This window comes from Prosopis cineraria, unplaced genomic scaffold, assembly GCF_029017545.1.
Source record: "Prosopis cineraria cultivar Desert tree isolate PC_DT_omini unplaced genomic scaffold, ASM2901754v1 PC15, whole genome shotgun sequence".
NCBI lineage: Eukaryota > Viridiplantae > Streptophyta > Magnoliopsida > Fabales > Fabaceae > Prosopis > Prosopis cineraria.
Genome location: NW_026555346.1, coordinates 1110577 through 1134050, shown reverse-complemented (window position 1 = coordinate 1134050; position 23474 = coordinate 1110577). Strand labels below are relative to the sequence as shown.

General features: G+C 35.9%; 3 protein-coding genes and 2 pseudogenes across 3 annotated transcripts; 1 reads left to right on the top strand and 4 right to left on the bottom strand.

The window, feature by feature from the left end:
* Positions 1-179: 179 nt before the first annotated feature.
* Positions 180-1530, top strand: LOC129294810 (expansin-A8-like). The gene is made up of 3 exons (XM_054933309.1): positions 180-354; positions 565-877; positions 964-1530. The coding sequence occupies exons 1-3, from the start codon at positions 219-221 to the stop codon at positions 1265-1267; spliced, it is 753 nt and encodes a 250-aa protein (XP_054789284.1). The 5' UTR covers positions 180-218; the 3' UTR covers positions 1268-1530.
* A 1440-nt stretch (positions 1531-2970) lies between these two features.
* LOC129294521 (mini-chromosome maintenance complex-binding protein-like) lies at positions 2971-10776 on the bottom strand (annotated as a pseudogene).
* Positions 10777-10921: 145 nt separating this feature from the next.
* Positions 10922-11936, bottom strand: LOC129294302 (uncharacterized). Its single transcript, XM_054932547.1, has 3 exons — positions 11527-11936; positions 11360-11423; positions 10922-11272 (listed from the first exon to the last, which is right to left on the bottom strand). Exons 1-3 carry the CDS (start codon positions 11803-11805, stop codon positions 11103-11105), a joined length of 513 nt encoding a protein of 170 aa, XP_054788522.1. The 5' UTR covers positions 11806-11936; the 3' UTR covers positions 10922-11102.
* Positions 11937-13221: 1285 nt separating this feature from the next.
* LOC129294303 (40S ribosomal protein S26-2-like) lies at positions 13222-15134 on the bottom strand. Its single transcript, XM_054932548.1, has 5 exons — positions 14997-15134; positions 14791-14883; positions 14546-14630; positions 14310-14443; positions 13222-13446 (listed from the first exon to the last, which is right to left on the bottom strand). The coding sequence occupies exons 1-5, from the start codon at positions 14997-14999 to the stop codon at positions 13372-13374; spliced, it is 390 nt and encodes a 129-aa protein (XP_054788523.1). The 5' UTR covers positions 15000-15134; the 3' UTR covers positions 13222-13371.
* Positions 15135-17021: 1887 nt separating this feature from the next.
* On the bottom strand, positions 17022-21639 carry LOC129294097 (UDP-xylose transporter 3-like; annotated as a pseudogene).
* Between the last annotated feature and the right edge of the window lie 1835 nt (positions 21640-23474).

The following is a 23474-nucleotide window of genomic DNA, read 5'->3' as shown; positions in this document are numbered from 1 at the left end:
CAGCATGGAAAAGAGGGATTAAGAAACGCATGTGCCAGGTGGGGCCGCAGCTCAAGAAGTTGGTACGTGCATGTGCGCCCTGATCCTCTGCTCGCATCGCCTCCAAGGGCGAATGTTCTGTCCCTGTCACCCACAGTCAACTCACGTTTCCTATATAACCGAACAACCCTTTGCCTAGCACTCAAACCCCGTCTCCAAGTAGCATCCCCTCACCCACAATGGCTCTTTCACCCTTGTCTGCCATCTCTGCTATTTTCTTCATTCTTCATCTTCAGAGCACTTTGGGTGACAGCGGAGGTTGGCAAAGTGGCCACGCCACATTTTATGGCGGCGGAGATGCGTCCGGCACAATGGGTAAGTTGTAATACAATGGTCACGGAAGGTTGAAAAGTGCACAAGAAGTTACAACAATCATTTCATTTCTTTTGAGCCTGACAAGTGACACCACCACCATGCATCACTGTGGACAAGACCGGGCCTTTTTCACGCACCAGTGCTCGAACCATCAACAAAAGAACTGGATTCCTTCCCCTTCTCATGATGTTATTCTTACTGGCGTTGCAGGGGGAGCTTGTGGGTATGGCAATTTATACAGCCAAGGCTACGGGACAAACACGGCAGCATTAAGCACTGCTCTGTTCAACAGTGGCCTCAGCTGTGGGTCTTGCTTCGAGATGCGATGCGACAACGACCCCAAATGGTGCCTCCCCGGCGTCATAACCGTCAGTGCCACCAACTTCTGTCCTCCTAACTATGGTCTGTCCAATGACAATGGTGGGTGGTGCAACCCTCCTCTCCAGCACTTTGATCTCGCCGAGCCGGCTTTCTTAAAGATTGCTCAGTACAGAGCTGGCATTGTTCCCATTTCTTTCAGAAGGTAAATATATGCTGCCAAATAAACATGCCTTTTGATTTCTTATATTCACTAACGTGGTTGCTTGCTTGCGTTGGGGGTCAAAACAGAGTGTCGTGTGTGAAGAAAGGAGGGATCAGATTCACGATCAATGGGCATTCGTATTTCAATCTGGTTTTGATTTCAAATGTGGGAGGAGCAGGCGATGTACACGCGGTGTCGATCATGGGGTCAAAGACGGGGTGGCAATCCATGTCAAGAAACTGGGGGCAGAACTGGCAGAGCAACTCGTACCTGAATGGACAGAGTCTCTCGTTCAAGGTCACTACTAGTAATGGCAGAACCGTTACTAGCAACAACGTCGTACCTGCTAACTGGCAATTTGGTCAGACCTTTGAGGGCGGACAATTTTAGGAGCTCCTCATCGTCTTATTCTACATGTAAAATTGGGCATTGTTTCTTTCTTAGAATAGGAAAATGCGAAGATACCGATGTGGCCTCTAATGGCTGATGCTGTGGTAGCTATAGGCGCCCGCTAGGCCCATTTGTATTATGTTATATGCAGCACTTTTTTCGTTTTGCTTTTGCATTCAATCTTACCATGTCATGGCTTATTTGTTGCTTCAAGCGCAGGGACTGGAATTTTTTCGTCCCTGAAATATCTTTGGGCCTCCTTATACCAATGTCATGATGCTTTTCTTTTTAATAGTAGCAACTAGCAGATCAAAAAAGGAAAGCTACTTACTATAATTACCCAAGAATGGAGTAAATGATTTCCACTCAAATATGGTATAAAATTTAATTATGCAAATCAAAGCAAGTATACTGAATACTGATAATTGCATAAATACTAAAAATAAACTATTTTAGCCTATCACATCCAAAGAAAACTCGCCATACCCTACTCAAGAAGGGTAACCAACCACATTGTGTTCCGCCTTTCCATACTTGATGGAATTGAGGGACCTAAGTAGTTTGTTTTCTCAAGTTTAATTAGGAAAATGATTATAAGACTAATGCTACTTGCACGGATATTCAGAGGCTTACAATTAATCACGATTTTATATCTAATTTAATTCTGAGTGGCGTTTTGGTATGCGACGGTGAAGCAGCAAGGCCAAACAGTCCTCCTATGACACTACCACAGCATATGATCCGCCCTTTCAATTCTTTTTTTTTTTTAGTGAAAATATTTCTTTTGTTTAATGTCTCAAGTAGCATGCACCGAATCCAACGACATGACACCTACAATAGAAAGCGAGATTGCGCTCTAAGTCAGCAGATCCTAAACTAACAGCATTTTTTGTCCCCAGTCGAATATATTTTTTTTAATTCCTATTGCATTTTCCACATCGACGCATCACGCATGTTCGTGTTGAATTTGGAAGATTTTTTAAAGTTTGTACGTAGCCTATTATAATTAAAATTTAGAAGTAATACTTTTTTTTTTCCAAAGCTAATAGTCACCTCAATAAATTTGAATGTTATTTAAGGAATTGTCAATTCCTAAATAATGCTTTCTATAAATTGAATTTTGAAATGATATTTAAGAAGCTCAAACCACTACTATTTATGTCACACTCAAGTAATAAATTTAAAAATAATTCTATCTACCAATGTATACTTTTTTAAAATAAAAGAATAGTTAAATCATATATATATATATATATAGGTAAAACATGAACCTGCAGAGGGCACTATATACCCGGTTTGTGCTGATAAATTAACCTCCTACCAAATATCTAAGCCAACCTTTGGTGTTGAATTTCTTATTAAATGAACATGTTTGAACTTTAGACCATATACTTTGTTTTTTTTTTAAAAAAAAATTATATACAAAAAAATCTTCAAATTGAAGGTGACATTTTGAGGGGGAAAATATCAGATATGCTTACCCACAATCAGTGTAATCGGTAACTGACTTTGATTTTTAAATGATCGTGGCTTCATTTAAGTCGTTAGTATTTCATTTTGATATTGCAAGAGAAAATCCTTATTGGTTAAATGGCTATTGTCATAGTTTTAATTGCCCGATCTGCAATACTTGGATTCTTTCTACCATTTTTGTATTTTCATGAAGTCTTGCATGTTTTTGTGGTCAAAAGATAGGATCAAACTGAAATTCAACTCAATGCTTTCCTGTTTTTTTTTTTTTTCTTTTGTGGGGGGGGGGGGGTACTCTTATTTACTGAAAGCAACACTTTATTTGAATGAAGATGCAACCTCAATCAAATTTACAGCCGTGAATCCAGTATAGACATTATGTTGGTGTGGGCCAGCAACCAGCTGAACAATTCTTGTTGTCAGATCCAACACAACAGACTCGTTGAACCAATCTAAAGCCGGTTGCCAGAATCTGTTCAAGGAACTAACGATACAAAGCCATAAACTTGACTCTGGTTTGAGAGCCCATTCAAAATTTGCACTTCAACCTCTCCTTGCGGAGCCTCTTGAGTTCCTTGATCGTTTGCCAATGTTCTAGTGATAGGCTGGTCTCACCAAAGCTCAAGGACACAAGGCGGCCCATTGTTAGCCATCTAGAGAGTGAAGAAAATAAAAACACGACAGTTCGTATCGTTGTAATGCAAAAACAAACAGCAATGCAATTAAAACTATCAGTCAGTAAACTGCTAAAATCTTGGGGATTCAAGCTCCTGTCTGCTTGTCTTGCCACAACTAAATCATTTTCTACCACCTGAAATTGAAACTAAAGGATTCCTATGCGATCTCGCCATAAAAATAAACTATGCTCTTCATGTATTTGTCAAGCAAATTGGGGAATCCTGATAATGGTGAGGGTATTAGATCAATCGGCATAGTGCTTTACTGTTAATTCTATAAGGGAGCTACCCCATAAACCTCTTCAATTAGATATAAATTATGAATCACATTAATGAATGCAGCTGCGACCTAGTGATTGGCTCTGTATGCTAACAGCCAAGAGCAAGACTGATAAGCGGGAATTTTACATTAATTTATTGTTATAATTGACCTATTTAGTTGGTTATTTTGATACAATTTTAGAGGAAAAGAATAATAAAATTCCTGCTTAAAGAATTTAAGGTGTTTTCAGGAAAAGAAGGAAAAAGAAGAAAAAAAGAGACCTAAAACAGCCAGATGAAGGTCAAGGCCCAACCATCAGGCCCAAAAATCAGTCTCCACTCATGAACAAGAGAAGAATTGAGTCCTTGCCGTGCATGGGCGTAACTAGCACGAGGACAATCGTCTCTAGGAAACACATACGCGCAAGGAGACAGGGACAGGGTGAAGAAGATTTCTCCGCGCAAGGACACAAGGAGCATCGACAATCAACCACGCGTGGAGAAGCTCGGGGAGACTGCCCCTTCGATGTTCAACTACATGCAGTGGCAGACGTACATATATTTGAGGGTGGGCAATTGCCCCCACTCAATTTTGTAATAGCTTTTGTGAATATAAATTGGGTTTTAATTTGCCCATACTAATATATTAACTAACTGAGCGAAAAATAAGGAAAGAGGAACAAGGAGTGAGAAAAAGATGTCAGTTATCTAGACCTAAGTAAAATGTTAGAGTGCAAAATTTGTTAGGAGGAAAAAGGAGTATAATTGAATTTAGAACTTTAAATTTAAAATAATAGAAAAAGTGAAGTTGACAATGAGAGTATGAAAGTTTGGCACAATAGGTCATTGAGATGTTAGAATAATTTAAGTATTATGAACAATTTTTTTTTTAGACTTTTATTTGAAGCTTTTTTAATCTTATATTTTTAGTGGAATCATTTATTTTATTTTTAATTTTTATTAAAATCATTTGTATAGTTTAAAGTAATTTTGATCATTCTATGATCAATTTGTTATTTAATTTTTTTAACAAACCAAGTTGATATACGTGATAGAGATTTATTATCATTTAAACAAATTGTTGGAGTTTGAATCTTAATTCTTGCGCAAGTTTATGCACGTAAACCTAATTTATATGGTTTTATATATTGGCAAATTAAATTTTACTATCAGTAAAGTATATATCGTGCGTTCATGGGACTAAAAGATACGACCACGCGCAAACATACAGCAAATGTGGCAGAATTTTAATAAAAATCCACATGCAAAATTTAATATCTTATCAAATCAGATGAGATAAGACGAAAATGGGAAGCCAAATGGGGTAAGAAAAAGATATAAATAAAGTCCTAGCAAACTTTTGAGATTATTCGAGTATAAATCTAAAATTGAGAAGGCAATTTTGGAATTGAGATCAAAGTTCGAGAGGTGTTCTTGATGATTGAGGAGACAACTGAGTGGTTCTTGATCAAATATTATGAAGCTCTCCCATTCTTTTCCATATGCTTTTTAATCTTTGAATTGAATTTGATTTCTTTTTTACATTTAAAGCTATAAGTGGCTAATTTTTCTTTTATCCTTAGGAATTCCATGAACCTTCAATGTTTTGTAGATAGATTTTTTTTTTTTTGCAATTTTAATAAACAAGTTAATACTTAATAAGGTTTATTTTGTTCTCATACTATTGGTGGCCAACTTTGGTGTGTGTGAATCTTCATTTCCACCTTCCACAAAATAGAATCTCAAATGGACCATGTATTAAGCAACTTAGGATTAAATTAAATCTAATTTGCACTTAAAATAGACATATATTCCAGAGACTTAAGTTATCATTTAAAACATGTGCATAATTGGATAAGCCTTGCTTGAGACATTACAGAATAGCTACGGGATTTGTAATTGGTAGATGCATAATCTAACTTAAAACCTTAATTTTAAAGTTAAATTAAATGTAATTATTAGGAGAAATTGAATTGAAAAGTGTTAAAAGAGGATTATAATTACTAGGATGCTCTTAAATTGTTTACCTTAATTTGGATTTATTCTTTAGCTTTAATTTTATTTATTTTGTATTCTTAAATTTAACAAAAACTTCATTCTTTGATTGGAAAATTTAATTGAGATGAAACAACTTTCGCTTGTGCTAATTCCTTTTAATTAGTTTCTTGTGAGACAACCTTGATTTATTATACTACGTTAAATCCATATACTTGCGATGTGTTTTAAAATTGCATGCATCAAAGACTAACCTAAATTGTTGACCAGACTGTCTTAAAAGGAGCCTGGTTCATCAAAACTGTAGTCAGCAGGACTCGTACACCTTTTGCATTTCTGATTCGATAGAATGTCGCAGCAGTCTAACAGTGGCCAAATACCACCTCCAAGCTTCCACAGATTCAGCAACTATAGCTTCAGAATGGTTTACTGCAGAAGGTCGAAAAGGTACGATTACATCAGCTGGCAAGATATTTGATTTCCCCTCGGATAGAACTAACAGTTGGACATCAGCTGCCATTTCCATTTTATAGTACTTGAAATCATATTCCACGTGAAACATGAACTACCCATATGTCGGCTTCTATACTTCCACATTGAAAAATGAAATTTCAAACGAAAACAATGGCATTTCGAAGAATCAGCGGGTTGATCTTACATTGTGATGCATAGAGAAATATAGTAGTGGCTTTCAGCAGTTGTGAATAGCACGGTAATTTGCATCTCATAGGTGTAGATTCATTAGGCAACATTATTAGTGAACAGTCGTCAAATATAGGGGACCCAAAAAAAAAAAAAAAAAACTCACCTGCTGCAACTCCACGAAACTTTTCAGCAACCTTGCATTCTCCACACCTACAGAGTTGAGGGTTCCAGCTTCCAATTTTGTCTCATCAAAAATTATGTGTGAACCTTCAGCTAGCTGCAGAACTCCAGTTGCCAATCTGCATCATAACATTCAACACTAAAACTTGTAAACATAAATGTAATTAGAAGTGCCTCATTCAGAAATATTATAAATCATGATCACCTGTTGTTATCATAATCCTTTCTTGGTGCGAGTGAAGCAGTGTTCAGATAGTCCACTGTAAGAAGTATACTAAAACTGAAAGGCAAGAGATGCTTGATAGTAGTGGTAAGTTGATTTCCAAATACAGACACTATTTCTTTGCTAAAACAACTAAGATTCAGAGAAAGCTTGCCCACATCAACTGTGTCTACTCTAGCATGCACCTGGTCAAGAACAGTCCATCATACAAAAAGTTTCAAGACTGTTATTAGGATTGGAGTGGGAAGCAAACATGTTAGATATGAGTTAGGAGAAGAGAAGTGAATTACGTAAAGGATAGAAAAACAAATCAATAAATGCAGCATTTACATGGGCATAAAACTGAAAAATGTGAAGTTTAAAACTGCATACCCTAGATAGGAGAGGCAGCAACATGAAATGAGCAGCTAAACCATCATTTCCGAGAACAGATGCGAGATATCTTAACAAAGCATTCCTTATCTCTTTAATCATTAGGTTTCAGCTGGGAGATCAGAGACAGGGTTTATTCAGAATGGTGTTTGTAATCAATGTATTACACTAGAATAGAATTAGAGAGAAACAATTCGAGATGCCAAATATACGATTAAAATTTAAAACTCCCAATTCATTGAATGTTAAAAACATCATTGATGCAGAAGATGAAATAAATGGAAGTTAGTTCTTAAAAGATTGTACTTAGGTACACATGAAAACCACCCCTATAATGGGGTTATTATGAAGGAAGTCCTTAGCTGCAAGTTTCCTGTGAATAGTACAATGAACATATGGTACCTAAACCATGGGAACAAAAAAAAAAAAACAAAGAAAAGAACTTGCTCAAAAAACCACAGTCAATGTTGCCAAAAGTAAATTCAGACCCTGTGAATATACAAAGGTAAATTTACCTTGATGGCGGGTAAATGGGGCATCAGATCTTCAGAAAACCCAATTGAAGAATCATGATCATCATTGTCCACTTGAAGCTCAGTATCAAAAGAAAGCACACCAGTAAACTCGAAAACATCATTCAGCTTTTAGTCAGACTCTGGACACTCATATATCTGGCATGACAAAGGGAGGGAGAAAATTAAAGAGAATTATGATAATATGATAATATGAAGAATTGGAAACAACAATGAATAAATCTCAGGTCAATATTAAAAACAATTCCCATAAGACAGAGAAAGGAGACTACTTTTTACCTTCACAAGACAAGGAGGTAAATTGCCATCAAGATTAGGCCCCAAACTTAGATTAGAGCCAGAAGCCTCAAGCACAGGTCCCAAGATTCAGAAGCATGGGAAGCCTGTTCATCTGCTCTCTGAAGCATGGAAGATCAAATCACAAAAGGACCAACATAAAAATTGCACCATTAATTGTTACCGTTGCTGTAACTTAAAATCTCAATCAAGTTTTTGACTACACTGATATCATAGACATCACAGCCTTTTCGTCTAAATAAAATTCTGGCAGACTTCCAGTTTTACATGGCACTTTACCCCAAGGCAAACAAATTATTAAGACTGCACCTAACCTTAGTATTTATAATTTGAAAATAAAACGTTATAAGCAAACAAGTGAACAACTAAGATTAGCAAACTTGTGTTCCAATCACTTTAAGCAATCGATTAAGGAGAAAATCTTGAATGATTATTTTCCAGAAAATAAAATCAGGAACATGATGAAAATTCTATGTACCATTTTTTTGGTATTTGGAGAACCTTGAACCTCGATATCAAAAACCTGCGAATAAATTCAGCTAATGAGAACTGAGAAAGATGAAAATACAATACCCAGGTATTACTTGTTAGTGTTTGCATTTTAGTCCAAAATCATAAATAGGTGAAACACCCGTATAAAAAAAAGTCAAAAGTCAATATCGCAGTGACCTTTCCCTACTCAAATAATTATGATGATAGTTCGTGGACAGTAAATTGAATCAAAACACAAAATACGAGAGAACATGAGGCCAGAAAATACAGGCATCTGCTCGCAATCAGTAGACTCATGACCTACTCTCCACCGCTTTTCCCTTTGTTGGGATGCCCAGTCCATTAATTTATTCTTAAATGCTTCTGATGAAACTTCGGCCCACGCATTCAGTCCTGGGACCTGATAAAGAGAAAAATAAATAAGTAAATTTAAAAGTTAACTCATTAGGCAAGTCATGAGATTTCTCCACAGTCCTCACTCGTGCATTTGCATATTTTCTCCACTTCTCAGAATGATAACTGAAAATGGAGAATTGAACTTGTCAATGAATGAGACTACACAAGTAACACACCACCAAATTTTTCATGTGCTTGAGCTAAAGTGCTAGAATTGGACACTGTAAGAATATAGGTTGATGAGTATTGAGAGAAAAAGGATAGCTTTTCTTCAGATACTTAATTAGAGTTAGTTCTAAAGTAGTTCTTGACTAATGTACATAACAGAGCATTGTACGCATGAGTTAGGTGAAATAAAAGACTCTGTTCATTTTCCTCTCTCTCGTCCCCGCGGGCGCGTTCATGTCATAGGTGTCAAGAATGTCGTAATTCTAAACGACTCACTGGAACACAGTATAGTAGCCGGCGTTCCCGGATTCGCGGATCTGCCTAGGAGCTCATAGGACAATGTAAAACATCCGCAAACTTGTTGGTCCTCTACACTGAACCATCCTTTAATTAAAAACACAGACGTATGTTTGTCAGTACAAAACTTAATGCTTGAAGTTGATACCCAAATCTGCGCAGATCACAGATAGAAATACCTTATAGGCCCCAACATAAAATTCATTTCCAAGCATGTCCTGTATCATTCCAAGGAATCGAACTAGAGTATTGGGTTGTGCCCATCTGACTGTGGCAGGAGTCAGAACCGGAACCTAAAATGCACATACCCGCGGAAAATTTTAATGAATATTCAATATATTAGAGCAGGCACATCTACCAAAAGAAAACCACTGTGATTTATTATCTAAATAAGAAAACTGATGTGCCATTAAATTGACAACTAACTTCTCAAAAACCAAAATGCAACTGACGAACTAACTCCTGATTATTTAAAACAAGCCAAAATGTGGTTCTAAACATAACATCACCAATAGATTAAGGAGAGAAAAGGAAAACTTATCAAATACGATTAAGGCCAAAAAGAGTTGGGTGGACTTAACCTGAGAGAGACCACCCTGATCAAGGAGGAAGTGGCGGAAGAGATCGTTAGCGCCCCAATCCTTGCCGTCAAGAGAGGCAGGGTCTGACCCTAACGCGATCGCCTTCTCGAATGTTATTCTCACAGCACCGAGAGGGTTAACCAGAAAATCGTACGCCGGACCTACCATTTCTGAGTTCTGGGCCTTCTGACTTGTCAATTACTCCCACTGCCAAACGGAGGCTGATAACCAACATTCCCGCCAAATGGAGCTTTTAATGTCCTTTTCCCGCCAAAACACCGTGGTCGGTTCACTCCAGCACGCTAGTTCAGGCATTGATTGGGCTTGCGATGGGCGGAAAGCAAATGGGGCTTGGGCTTTCATACAAAACTTTCTTCGCTTTTGTACCAATAAAAAACTACGTTTATTGATTTTTGCTTAGTTAACATAAATGACAGCTTTTTTTTTTTTACATCAAATAAAACAAGAAAGACAATGTAATCAGTAATTAAAATAAGGGATTAAAAAAATTAATTGATATGAAAAATATTCCTCTACATTTTTTAATGTTAAACAGAGTTCAGTTTTTCTATTTAAATGCGTTCAACAATTTAGCCAGCCTGTAATGGATTTATAGTTGATTTTCTAATTTTTCACAAGTATACTTCTATTAGAGATCATCATGTTCAAGGAGGCACGATTATGAACACCTCTCTCAGAATCCAAACCCTAATAGTTGATTTATCACGTTGAAATACTTGCTATGTTCCACAGTGGCTTCTCTCAGTCAATAACATATGCGGCATACTGAAGTCAAGTACATTTAATAACTAATTTGGGAGGGCAAACGACCAATTGAGTTTTTTTTTTTTTTTTTTCTTTGGGGCACCAGAAGAGGGGTCAGACCCTGGTTTTTGTCTTCCAGATAAAGAGGGGGGGGGGGGGGGCAACAAACTTGATGCACTACATGACGTGAGCAGCACTCTGTATATTGTTGCATGAGCGTTTCAACCTGGAAACGAGGTGTAGTTAAAAAGAGCGACCCTGCATAGCCATCAGTGACATTTGCTTGAAGATTTCCAAATTCATTGACGCAGAGAGGAAAAAGCATGAAGCTTCACTTCTATATATAAAGAACCCAGTACAAAAGCAAAATACGTGCACGTGACTGCACAATGGTTTGAGGAACAATGAATGTAGTGTATATGAAAAGAAGAGAGAAAAATGAAAAGTAAACTAGGGTTTAAAAAAAGAGGTGAGGTAATTGGATCATCCCGAGAACAATCTGGTGAAGAAGTTGCCGGATTCGGATTTCTCTAAGCAAGCCACATGAACATATCTTCCAAACTTGTCCAGCTGCCTAGCCTCGCCCCTCGTATCCTTTCTGCATATCTTGCACGTCTTGTCAACCCATCCCTCCTCCACGTATTCCCCATCAACTGCGCCCATTTGATTTCAGTAAGTCAGAAATCAAAATTCCACACAAATTTCCACCAGAAAACTACATCTCGTGCAACAGTACTCACCCTCAACATAAGATTTGAAGAAATCCTTGTATGTCCCTCCAATTTTCCTCCGAAGAGCTCCATACTATATAACCAAAGCAACAGCGTTTCAGTTAAGAGAAATATGTACCGCGCGCTCTCGCATCCAGAAGACAAGAGTTTTGAAGGATCAGGATACGCATATATACCTGTTCTCTGGTCATCCTTTCTCCCGACCTCGTGGCTTGTCTGGCATCTTCGAGAAGCTGGGCATCCTCCGCGGATCTCACCTGAGCAAAATCCAGAGCTTCGGTCACGCTTGAAAACAGAGATTTCTTATTCGCCTTCGGTCCTTCCTTCTCTAGTTTTGCCGACACCGAGAATTGGAAGCTTTTATTGAGCCTCTGACTGGACAGGTCGTGAACAAGTCCAGGATTTGAAAGGAAAGCGGTGCGGGGAGGGGTAAAGGATAGAGTTCCCACACCCATTATAGCTTCTTTAAGGAACTTAGGGTACGCAGTCGCAACCCACCTTTCTTATATGCCGAGCCTGGGAACTGGGGGGTGTCTTCATCTGATTCAGCATCATTGGCTTCTTCAATTGGTCAGGCGCACTGCTACCACTCAAAATCTGGTGGCTGTTTGCGGACTGTGTGGCATTCTAGCATACACCAAAAATGAGAGGAGCTCTTTGTTTTGCTTTTGCGCATCTTTATTGCCACTAAAATTATGGTTCTAGATTCTGTACTTGGTACATGCATATGTATTTGAGTCGTGAAAATTTAAATTAATAATTTAAATAAATTTATTTATTAATTAATTTCAAATAAAATATAAATTTATAATCATTTATTTAAATTTTAACGATTTTGACGAGTTCTTGTACTAATCCCTAAATTATCTTAAAAAGAGTGCTAAAACCAACCCCCCCTCCCCAAAAATAAAAACAAAAAATATCAAAAGAATAAGGAGCAAGATACCAGATAAACATTACGTCTTCCCTCCCCTTATGAAGATCTTGCTGCTCTGTCACTATTTTTTTCTTCTTTTAATGAAAAAAAGCCCATGGAAAACCCATGAAAAAGAGGACAGGGAAATGTTGGGAGCATTACACGCCCTTTGACTACAGAAGCCTTGCACGAGCCTAACTTGACTCATTCCAATCACCCTCAGCCTTGATGAATGGCAAACCTCACAATTCTCTCTCTTCCATGGCCATTTTATCTCCCAAGTTCCGCCTCAATAACATTGTTCCCACTGTAAACTCTCAATTCCTTTCACGGCTAATGTGTGACAATTGACATGATAATTCTCAAGGGAACCACGACCATCACCATCACTCTCGAGAATGCTACTGTTACATTGTTACTGCATGGTGCTCGAAGCGGATAAAAAAAGCTAGCTTCACAGCTAGTTGAGGTTTGAGCTAATAAAAAAAATCTCGATGAGCATCACGTTACCCATAAATGAATATACACCCACATCTGCACGACCTACTCGACCGAAGGGTATCGATTTGCAGCAGGTGCCCCAGGCTCCAGGGAAAATGGTTTCTTTTGCATTCAATCAGCATAGAGAATAAGAGAAATAATGCAATCGTATATGAAATTTGCAGGACAGAATAGTTATTGCCTCCAAAGCCCAAACGGATGTAATGAACACTAGTAGCTTGCAAAGGACAGTTAGCCCGTACAAAACTACAAATCCTCAAGGCAACGATTCAGTCTTTCCCCTTATCACAAAAGCATTAAATTAGATCCAAGCAGATAGCTTGAAAGTTGAAACGAGGTGATGTAGCATGAAGGGCCCAAAAAAATTTGTGCCGCTATTAAGTAGAGTGATGAAATCAGTATTAAAATGACTAGAACGCTCCAAAACATCAAAATTTATGATTCCTCGAGGTCATTGCCACCCAAAAGAAATTATATTAACTGGAAAAGTTACCTATCCTCCATAAACTAAACCAGACAATAAAGGGGAAAAATACCTAAATATCCAGAAGGCAAAAGTAAATCATATTATATCGGAGAAACAATTGAAATTCAAGAATAGCTTTTAGGCACGGGCAGGAGCTCCAGCTCCCGCAGGACGGGGCGCTTGCCCAGGCTGACCAGGCCTTGGTAGATCATCCTGAAAAAAATAAAAAACAAATATTTCATCAAATGTCAGCACGTGAAACAAAAAGGCAGTGATTTAAAAACCCAAAGAAAAAAATACCACTTAACATTACTAATTATTTCAAAGGCACACATCATAACATGATTCATCCAAAGCATGAGCACGAATAATAAAACAATCTGATAGCCTGAAACTTTACACAAAAGCTATAATAGAAAGGAAACAAATAAATTCACAATGGCCAATCACTCAATTCATCATCAAATGAATAGCTGCAATAAATTAAGTTATAGCGAGGTTACTGAATCTGAATCTGAAGTTTAAAAGAGGGGAAAACAAAAGGATAAAAAGCTGTCAATCCCTTTATATTCAACAAGCTAGACAACATCAAAGCAGAGACTCGACGAAAAGTAGTTTTATCAGGGACAAAATCCAAATAACTGATTTTAAATCCCATTAAAAAACTACTAGAATAATATTTTGTAAATTAACCCATCAATGAGTTCAAACTTGCAGAAGTGAACGAACTTATAAATAGGTATAGGCTGTTTTGGTTTGAATAATAAAACACGGTTAAATTGGGGTTTAATGATCAACTGATTAAGATAGAGTAGGACAAACCCTGACTAAATTATCTAGTTGATCAGGCTCGTATCTTCCTCAAGTTATTCCAGAATTATATAATGCTTCATGAGTGATTTCATATTCAACAGCCATTTAAGTATTTGCAATGTTTGTATGTAGACATGTTTTAGAACATATATTGACCGAAATTTTATAATGCACTTTTTATCTAATTCCATCAATACTGAGATATAGAGTACTAAGCCACACAATTCATACAACAGGAAAAATGCCGTAATAAATTGCCATACCCTGCGCCTGATAAAGCGCTGTGGGGGTTCACGGTTCCTCCTATCTGTGCGAGATCGAACCCTCACAACATGGGAGTGAATTGCGCAGGACACGCAATATTGCATCTTAACATATAGCTTGGGAAGGGTGTATTCTGCATACAATTAATTAAGAAATAAAGCTTATACGATAAAATGGATATGTATACATCAATAGTTGAGAAAAGATAAATAAACCAAAATGTAAAGAATCTTACGGTCATATACACAGGCTTCCTGAACATCCCTAACTGCAGCTTGCTCAACAATGTTCCTCACAAGAAACCTCTTAATTGACTTGTCCTATAATTTTTTCCACGCAAATCACAAAACCACAATAAAAACCATGAATTCCAAATAAAAAAAATGCATAACTTCTAAAAACAAATGCCAGAGACAAGTCAGAGGTAGGAGGACTGACAACAAGGAACGGCAATTTGAGGATAATATTCGGATTCAATACCTGGGGGCAACATTTGCCACAGTTGGAGCAGCGAATGAATTTAACGTGTCCACGGCCATGCTTGTTGCGACCACCATTCCTTCTCTTGAAAGTCTGCAGAAGGATTAAGAAAAGAGTAAGCCAGAAGCAAGTGAAAGAAGAAAACGAACATTAATAGTAAGTGAAAGCTAATGGTCCGAAATAAGCAGTTTTGGAGAAGAAACAACCATGGCTGATGGGATTTGAAGCTCGAAGCTCGAAGCTGCGCACCTCCGACGATTGTTGTGGAGAAGACGAGAGAGATAAACTTAGGGTTTTAAGTTCCACATTTCTGGATTTTAAATGGGCCCGACCCAATGTCACAAGCCTTTATCAATGGATCAAGGGAATTATTATTACAACCCTTTGATTAATAGAGTTAATTAATTTCTATATCATAAGCCGTGTTTCTTTCTTTTGAGCATATATTATATATAATATAGTAACCTTTATTTCTTTTAATCAATATTATATCACATCGTCAAAAAAATTAATATTAAGGGAGTCTTAATTCTAATTCCTTATAGGCTAGGAATAGTTATAACTCATATTGGGTTTTATAAAAAAAAATATATTTGCCTATTCCGTTTATTTACTTCTTAAGCCTTGAAGGTCGAAGCCCCATTTACTTCGTAAGTTTTTGTTTTTGAGGCATGAAGAAATTTTGAAGAAAAAAAAAAAGGTATAAAGAAAGAAAAAAGGGTAACGTTTCAAAATGTATGTTTGTTGCATGAAATACTTTTTCATTTGTTTCAATTTCAATAGGATAATTATCATTTATTATTTGAGCGAAAACAAGTTTGGAAATTTATTTGGGGTCAATGCTTTATGATAATTGGAGATTGATATCCTTTCAATAACTCCATGTTCGACTTATATCTCTGTTTTTTTTTTTTTTAATAACCCGTATATAATATCTTTGTTCTTTGTCTAGTGACGTTGAGAAGGCTGTCGGCCACGCTATAAAATAGTATTAGGGAAGATTTAAAGACAACCTCACTTAGATCTCCCATGACACAAAAAATTGCTTTCAGAGTTTAATAAACTATGAAAATGCATTACGGGCTTGAGAGTCCTTCTTATAAATTTTGCTGCAAATAAAAAAATATATTACCCTTATTTCACTAGAATATCCATATATGTACAATATTGTATTCATAAATCCTTAATACAATGTTCATAAAACACACAATCAATCGACGAACATCAATTTGAAGTATGTTATTTTAATAAAAATATGTTATTCATTATAACTTTATATTGCACAGATGTTGCAAGTTTATATGTGTTTATTGTATTGAAATTAATAATATCGTATTGTACATTCCTAAATATTATATTGTTTATCATTTGATTGTTTGTACATTTTATTTTAAGTTAAATCATATTCACCAAATATGTTATGTATTCATAATATTGTGGTAAGAGTTCATGAATATTATATTATATATGTATGAACATTTTGTTAAAACAAGGATAAATGCATTTTTTCTGTCAACAATAAAAGGCATTGCATGCCCCAAAGTTTTTTTTACGTTGGCCCTAAATGTAATTTTTGTGTTCTAGAATCCCTAAATAAAGTTCTCTTGAAGATTTACCTTTTGGTGAGTAAATTTTTTTTCCTTAAATTTTGGTGGGTGCAAATTTCTGCGAACAGATGATTGAACAAAAAAATGAAAATATTTATACCTTTGCAAATTTAAAATAAATAGTTATAATTTTTAAGATATTTTTTACATTGAAAGTATGATATGTTTTTTTTTTTATTACTGCCTTGCTTTTATCTAATCAAAAGTAATACATAATACAGAACAGAATGGCAATTCTTTTTTCAGGAAATGAAACATAATCATCAATAAACATATCTTTGAAAAAAAATCAATATTTGAATTTACATTTTCCTTAGATTAAAATTGACACTCAAATAGAATAGTCTCGAATAAAAAGAATATGTATGACTATGAGTATAAAAAAATTTGACGCTAGAATGATTTCACAATTGTTAATTGTTAATATAATAAATAAAATATACATACGATGATCAAGATAAATTTCATATCATTGTGCAAAAAAGATGGCGAAAAAATTAACAATACTTAGACTAAACAATTTTGAAATTGTGTTTTTTGATAGCCAAAAGAGAGGATTCGAATGTGTGTTCATTTCTATCACAATCAGCATTATTTCTAAAATATTCAAGACAAATAAATCAATACTAGTAAAGGTTAGCCTTGAATGCAATAGCAGTCTCATGACGCCTTTTCGAAATAGTTACAGCTTAACATCCCCCGAAAAAACTGGGATAGCTAACCACAGCAATTGGAATATCCACCAGATAAAATTTGAAACATGTCCACGCATTTGTTCATCATCACCAATATTTGCCTGTCGGCTAAATATTCATAAGCGAAAAGCGACCAAACTATATGAGGCTTAAACCATGGGAGGTTATACTTTCTAATTCCAATTTGGTATAAAAACCTTTGTCAGGACTCTGTACTTTGGGCCTCTGGTTGATGATTTCAAAAGCCCCACCGTGAGGGGTACTAGTCCTTGTCTTTGCCCCATGCAGGGCCAGCAGAATTATTCATTGCTGCACTTCCATTTTCCGCCTTAAGCAGAGGATCTGAATCAGCCTCTCTTGCCTGGATAAGTTCCCATAAACCCGGAAAACAAAGCGCGTTCTACCACTAAATGACAGAGACGAAGATCACTCGAGAAATGCAAAATTGATTATGTGAAACAAAACCTGGGACGCTTCGGCTGCAGCTTCTGTAGCTTTTGGCTGATTCTCAAGAGCGCAATAGTAAGAATACAAAATCATCCCGATGAGGGCTATCAAAATCCCCAGGACGTTCCTCCAGCTGAATGGATCGTGAAGCAAAATATAGCCAAAAGCCAGAACAAGGCACGTCTTCAAGTGTCCAAGAACCTGGTAAGTGACTGGAGACGTCTTCCCAATCACGAGAAAGGTACTAAAATTTACAGAGATGGAGATAAGGCAGGACAGAACGATGAAAAACTGCATTGCAGAAAGAGACAGAAAAGAACGGATCAAAACAAAAGTTAGAGCGCAAAAATAACCTCATTAAACTCAAACTCTCACCGTCACTTGTGTTGTGTACTCGAAACCAAATACATTTCGGTTGGTCAAAAGTTTATCCAGATAAGGACCAGAGATCAATAAAGTGGCCGCTTGATATGGACATGATTGGTACAGCAACTGGGTGGACGAAACCTTGTACTTCTTCTGGTGGTATTTGTCATCTAAAAGGGCCAGATTAAGTTCTTAACAAGACACAAGATAAAAGGCTGTGATCCACAGAATAATCTTTCTCAAGCTTTAATGTTACGAAAAGAATAATATCCTCCCCAATGATACTCAAACCACGTACGAGAATCTCTTGACAGATAAGATAGTGAGAGACCTCTTCCAGCTAATGTGGATTTCATATATGCATGAGATTCACATTTTATTAAGAGATCCAGATAAGATAGGAGTATATTGGATGGCATATCTTTCTCTGCATGGTTAGCTGCATAGTTATCTTGATTCTTGAAAGAAGTTTTATAAGGTTAAGAATCGTAGTGTACAAGGCACAGCAAAACAGATACAAAAATTAGTTCCCCTAGTTTTAAGCTTTTTAATTATTTAATCAATGACAAAAATACCTCAGCTATGCTAAAACTTCACTGAGAAAATTTGATTTTCAAAAGGATACAATCTGCCAACGCATGTTGTAACCACTGCAAGAAATGATAGAAAAGGAGCCCAAAGCATTGAGCTGACAAATCAGTAACTGTTGCAATCCCAACACCTAGAAGGAGGATAACCAGGGAAAGTTGAATTCTTTTACTGCAATGACGGTAAAAGGAAATTGAGAATAATTAATACAGCTTAAAATTTATGCAATGCTATCAAAGAACTTAAATTCAGCAAACAAAATGCAATGGAATGTTCGATGCAATATCATAGATCAGTAGACGCCTCAAAGCAAAAAATGGCATTTGACATGCAGAAAAATGACATGACTTGAAATTTGCGAGATAAGAATGAGAATGAGAACAGAAAGAGGAAGTGATACAAAAAGCTAGGTTCACATACAGTGATTCTTTCATACACAACAACAAAACAGTAATTCTTTCATAGACCTAACAAAAATTATGAAAGGAAGTTAAATGGGACCTGAATCTCTTCCCAGGAAAAGGGTCTCCACAGAATAGTGCACGGAAAATAGCCAGCTTGGTCATCTGAATTGTAATCGAGTATTAGAATACCTTAAAGAACCGAGCAAACATTAAGACAGAAAACAGTGATTCTTTCATACAACAACAACAACAGTAATTCTTTCATAGACCTAACAAAAATTAATGAAAGGAAGTTAAATGGGACCTGAATCTCTTCCCCAGGAAAAGGGTCTCCAACAGAATAGTGCACGGAATAATAGCCAGCTTGGTCATCTGAATTGTAATCGAGTATTCAGAATACCTTAAAGAACCGAGCAAACATTAAGACAGAAACACACACGAGAAAAACAGAATTTCACCTGATAAAAGCCAACAGAATTGAACCCCAGGCTCAAATTTAAAAGTCCAATTGAGATTCCATTAAGAATCCCAAATCCCATAACAGCTTTCTGCTCAAAAGGTTTGTGCTCAAAGAATCTCATTTTTAGTGCCACGTGAAGAGAACAAAACGTGACAAGCAGATGCCAGCTTGTCAAAGTTGTAGCTGCATGTGTATCAGACAATGCATAAAAAAAAACATTAAAAGGGTAAACTCAAATTTAACATATAAAGGAAAAAGGCAAAGCCTTTAGCAGATCCCCAATAAGTGAGGTGATGAACTCGCCTTCATCACTGGACTGAATTATAATAGCATAGTTCTGATTCACACGATGATCTATTTAGTATTAGCATGGCAAGTAGGCTTAAACCTTGACTTGATAGGAAAAATGGATTTACTTACACTTCCAAAGAGCCATTGTTTAATTTAGGGAAAAGGGGCAAAAGTACTTAAAAAGTCATTGATTAAGCGCATCCAATAGCTTAAAATGAGAAAAAATGCACAAATACCTGTTAAGTTATTCTTCGGTGCATTTGTGGCCAAACCGTTAAATTTCACGTCCACAAATTTATGATCAACATCGCTGACTTTTAATAGCTTGGTCCCAAATGCACTAAAAAAAAAAAAAAAAACCTAACTTTATGGACGCTTGTACACTTTTACTCACTTTAGACTATTGAATGCTTCTGGCTAATGATTTCTTAGATATTTTTGCCCCTTTGCCCTTTAATTTACAAGGAGAGATATGCCTAGAGATTGCCTCACCTTCGCAAGAATAATGTGCAGTAAATAAATTACAGAACCAGAGCAAAAAAAAAAAAAACTAATGGTCAAAATCAACAAATCCAACCTAAAGGAATGTTTGCAGTGCTGTCAGGCCGTAGTTGGATTAGTTGCCCGGACCATTGATATACGATTATCTAAAGCAGAAATGAAGGCGCATATAATACGGAAGTAGCATGTACAATAAGCAACTTCCAGTTTATCAATAATCAGTATATAATTTTTTGTAGAAAACCAGTAGCATATGAATAGTGGTTGGATTTTATTGGTAATTGCAATTGTCACGTCCATGTTTGTACACACGTGCGTAAGCATTCTAGTGTCCACAAAGATTGTGGAGGGGATATAAAATAGCATAAGTAAAAGGTAGAGTTGTTCCAAAGCCTTAAGCCTCGATTCGATGATTCAAACGGATAAAACGATAACTCAAATTAGTCTCTTATTTGTCATCAAAGTCTTATCTAACCTTATTCAATTGAAAATCAAATCACGGTAAAGGACACAGAAATAGAACAAATACGGCTGTAGACATCATAGATGATCCGGAAACTGACGGAGTATCACTCAAGTAGACAAAGGTGTTTATTTGCAACTACCATAGAGAGTTTTATGAGCATACCGAAAATGAAGTGCAGTGAGCTCATTAACGCCTTATTGCAAATTACAATCGACACTGATGACACCACGGATAGTGTCAACGCCCCCATAGTTCCCAGCTGAAATCGTTCTCCCTCACCCATCTCTGTCTTCGCTCCAACAGCTTTATGACAATACAAAAGCTCAAAACTGCCAAATTCAAAACGTCAAAACAAAGTCAAAGAACAAGACAAATAACAAGAGAAAGACTTTCAAGCAAAAAACGTTATAGCTAAACCCACAAAGCAACTAAGAAAGCTTACGAAAGGGAGAAATTGAGGGGTGAGGCTAGAAGGGGGCGCCGGGAGGGGCGTGGAATCCAGCGAATTGCGATAAATGCCCCTACAATCTTAGATCCAGTGATTATAGAGACAGAAGGTTCAATGGGTATTGAAAGGATATATAATCTAGATGGCTCTAGTTCATGAAAGTCGTGGTACGCAGTAGGAAGGAATCACAAAGCTGAACACATTAGTTGATAGTGAAAGGAGTTCGGTGGAATGGACATGGAAACCAAATCTAACAATTATTGCAGTAACAGAAATTCGATTTTAACTTGTTCCGAATTCCAGGCGTGAGAGTGTGGCAAAAGAAGGAAGTTTTTGTCTTCGTTTCCGAAGTGAGAGGATCGGCAATTAAACTCCGAATGGTCAGCACTTACAGGGAGGAACGTGATGAATTCAGGAACAGAAGCAGGAGAGACGTAAAAAGGTCAAAAACTCAAAATAAATATCGCAGATTGGTACATGTCCGAGACTGCGGTCCGATTCCAGCGGCAAAGGTGGATGAAATCCCACTTGGTAATAATCTCTCGCCAGTCAAAGCCATGTCTTTATTTGTCAAGCTAACCATGAGAAGCTGTGAATTGAATTTGGATTTTAAAAATATAGAAGGAATGGCATTTATGATTTATTTTGGCTAAGTGCCTAATTAGCGGAGCTCTGTCATGCGTGCTTTTGTAAAATTTTTATATTATTTGCAAATGTATTACTTTTACTAAATTATACCGTTTGAAGAGTAGGATAAAAGCAGATGAAGATTATGCGCGAAATCCACATCTAATTTTTCAAAAATACTTTACGTTGGTGCTTTCATTTTTTAGAATCCCAAGTTAAAAGAATTATATCAAATTCAGATTTTTGAATTGAAATATATTAAATGAACTTAGAATTTTTTGAAAATTTAAACTTATATTATTTTCACATCTAAACATTGTGAAGGTGTGAAAAAAAATAAAAAATTACACTAAACTAGGGAGACGTGTAGAGAAAGATTTTTCAAGAAATATAAAGACGGTGTAAGAAGAATTAACACTGCAAATTTTTATATATTTTAATACAAATATCCCCTTGTTTACTCATGGTTGGCATGATTCATGAATATGGCAAAGCCAAGACTTCATGTTAGGGGTGTAAATTAATTTTAAAAATAATAATTCAAAAAAAATTATTTAACATTTTTTAAAAATAATCATATATTTTATAATTGTTCTTTATTTATTGTCAAATGCTATTAAAAATTTCCTTCTATATAAATCACTAATTTATAATATTATTTATATATACAAATTAATAACAAATCATAGATTTAAAAAAATTAAATAAATAAGTATACTCTTTTCTAAAAATTATGTTGGAGTTTTGAACTTAGTGAATTCATAATTAAACTTAAGTTAAAACATTCACCAAAAAAAGACTTAATTTTTAAGGGGTTCAAAATTTTATGACTAAAGAAAGTAAATATTATAATATTTATTATTTATTTATAATTTTTTTTAAATTGAAGGGGTGCATGTGTCCTTCCTCAAGTACATATGGCTCCACCATTATTTATGATCATGTGTTTACCTATATATTGCTGGTTGAGGATCTAGTCAACGAAAGCCAGATTGATTCTACATTGAGAAATCATGGGCACGACCAAATACAAATCCAAAAGCTATAGTATGGGGCCACAACGAAAAATTTATCAAAATGTGTGAAACTAACATTGATTTTTGCATTTTTCTCAAACAAATTTATACTTACTTTTTTAAAAAATTCCATGTTTGAGAAACATGAAAGCTCCCTTGTCTTTAAAATATATTGGCTTTAACTTAATCAACCTTTTGATCTTTACTAAATCAGTGAAACTCTCAAATTGTAGGTGAAGAAATTAAAAAATTCGAATACAAGAAAAAAGAGAGTTTGAATGAGAGAACTTAATAACTTTATTAATTTGCTTGCTTTTCTTTCTTGCTTCTTGTTGGTTACAAATGAGAGGCATGGTTGTTGGTTACAAATGAGAGGCATGGGGATCTTATAGGCCCTTCCTCCTTCTTCCAGAACATTCCCACCTTCTTATTAGACAGTGAAGATCTATCCAATCCTACGATTATATTCATTCTTTGGCGTTATTTTATAAAAATATTTATAAATTTTTTTAGATATTAACAAAGATATTTATAGATACTTTCTTCAAGATATTTGTAAGACATTTTAAAACATTCTAAAATATTTTGAATATTTTTATATTCATCCGTAAGTTTCTAGAAACTACTAGATTTCCCTAAATATTTTTAGATTGTTCTAGAATATTCTAGAAATGTACTATATTCTTTTGAACATCCTAAACTCTCCTAGAATTCTCGTCTTAGACATCTCCAAAAACCATCTTCACCTCGCAGGTTCTCCTCTTTCTA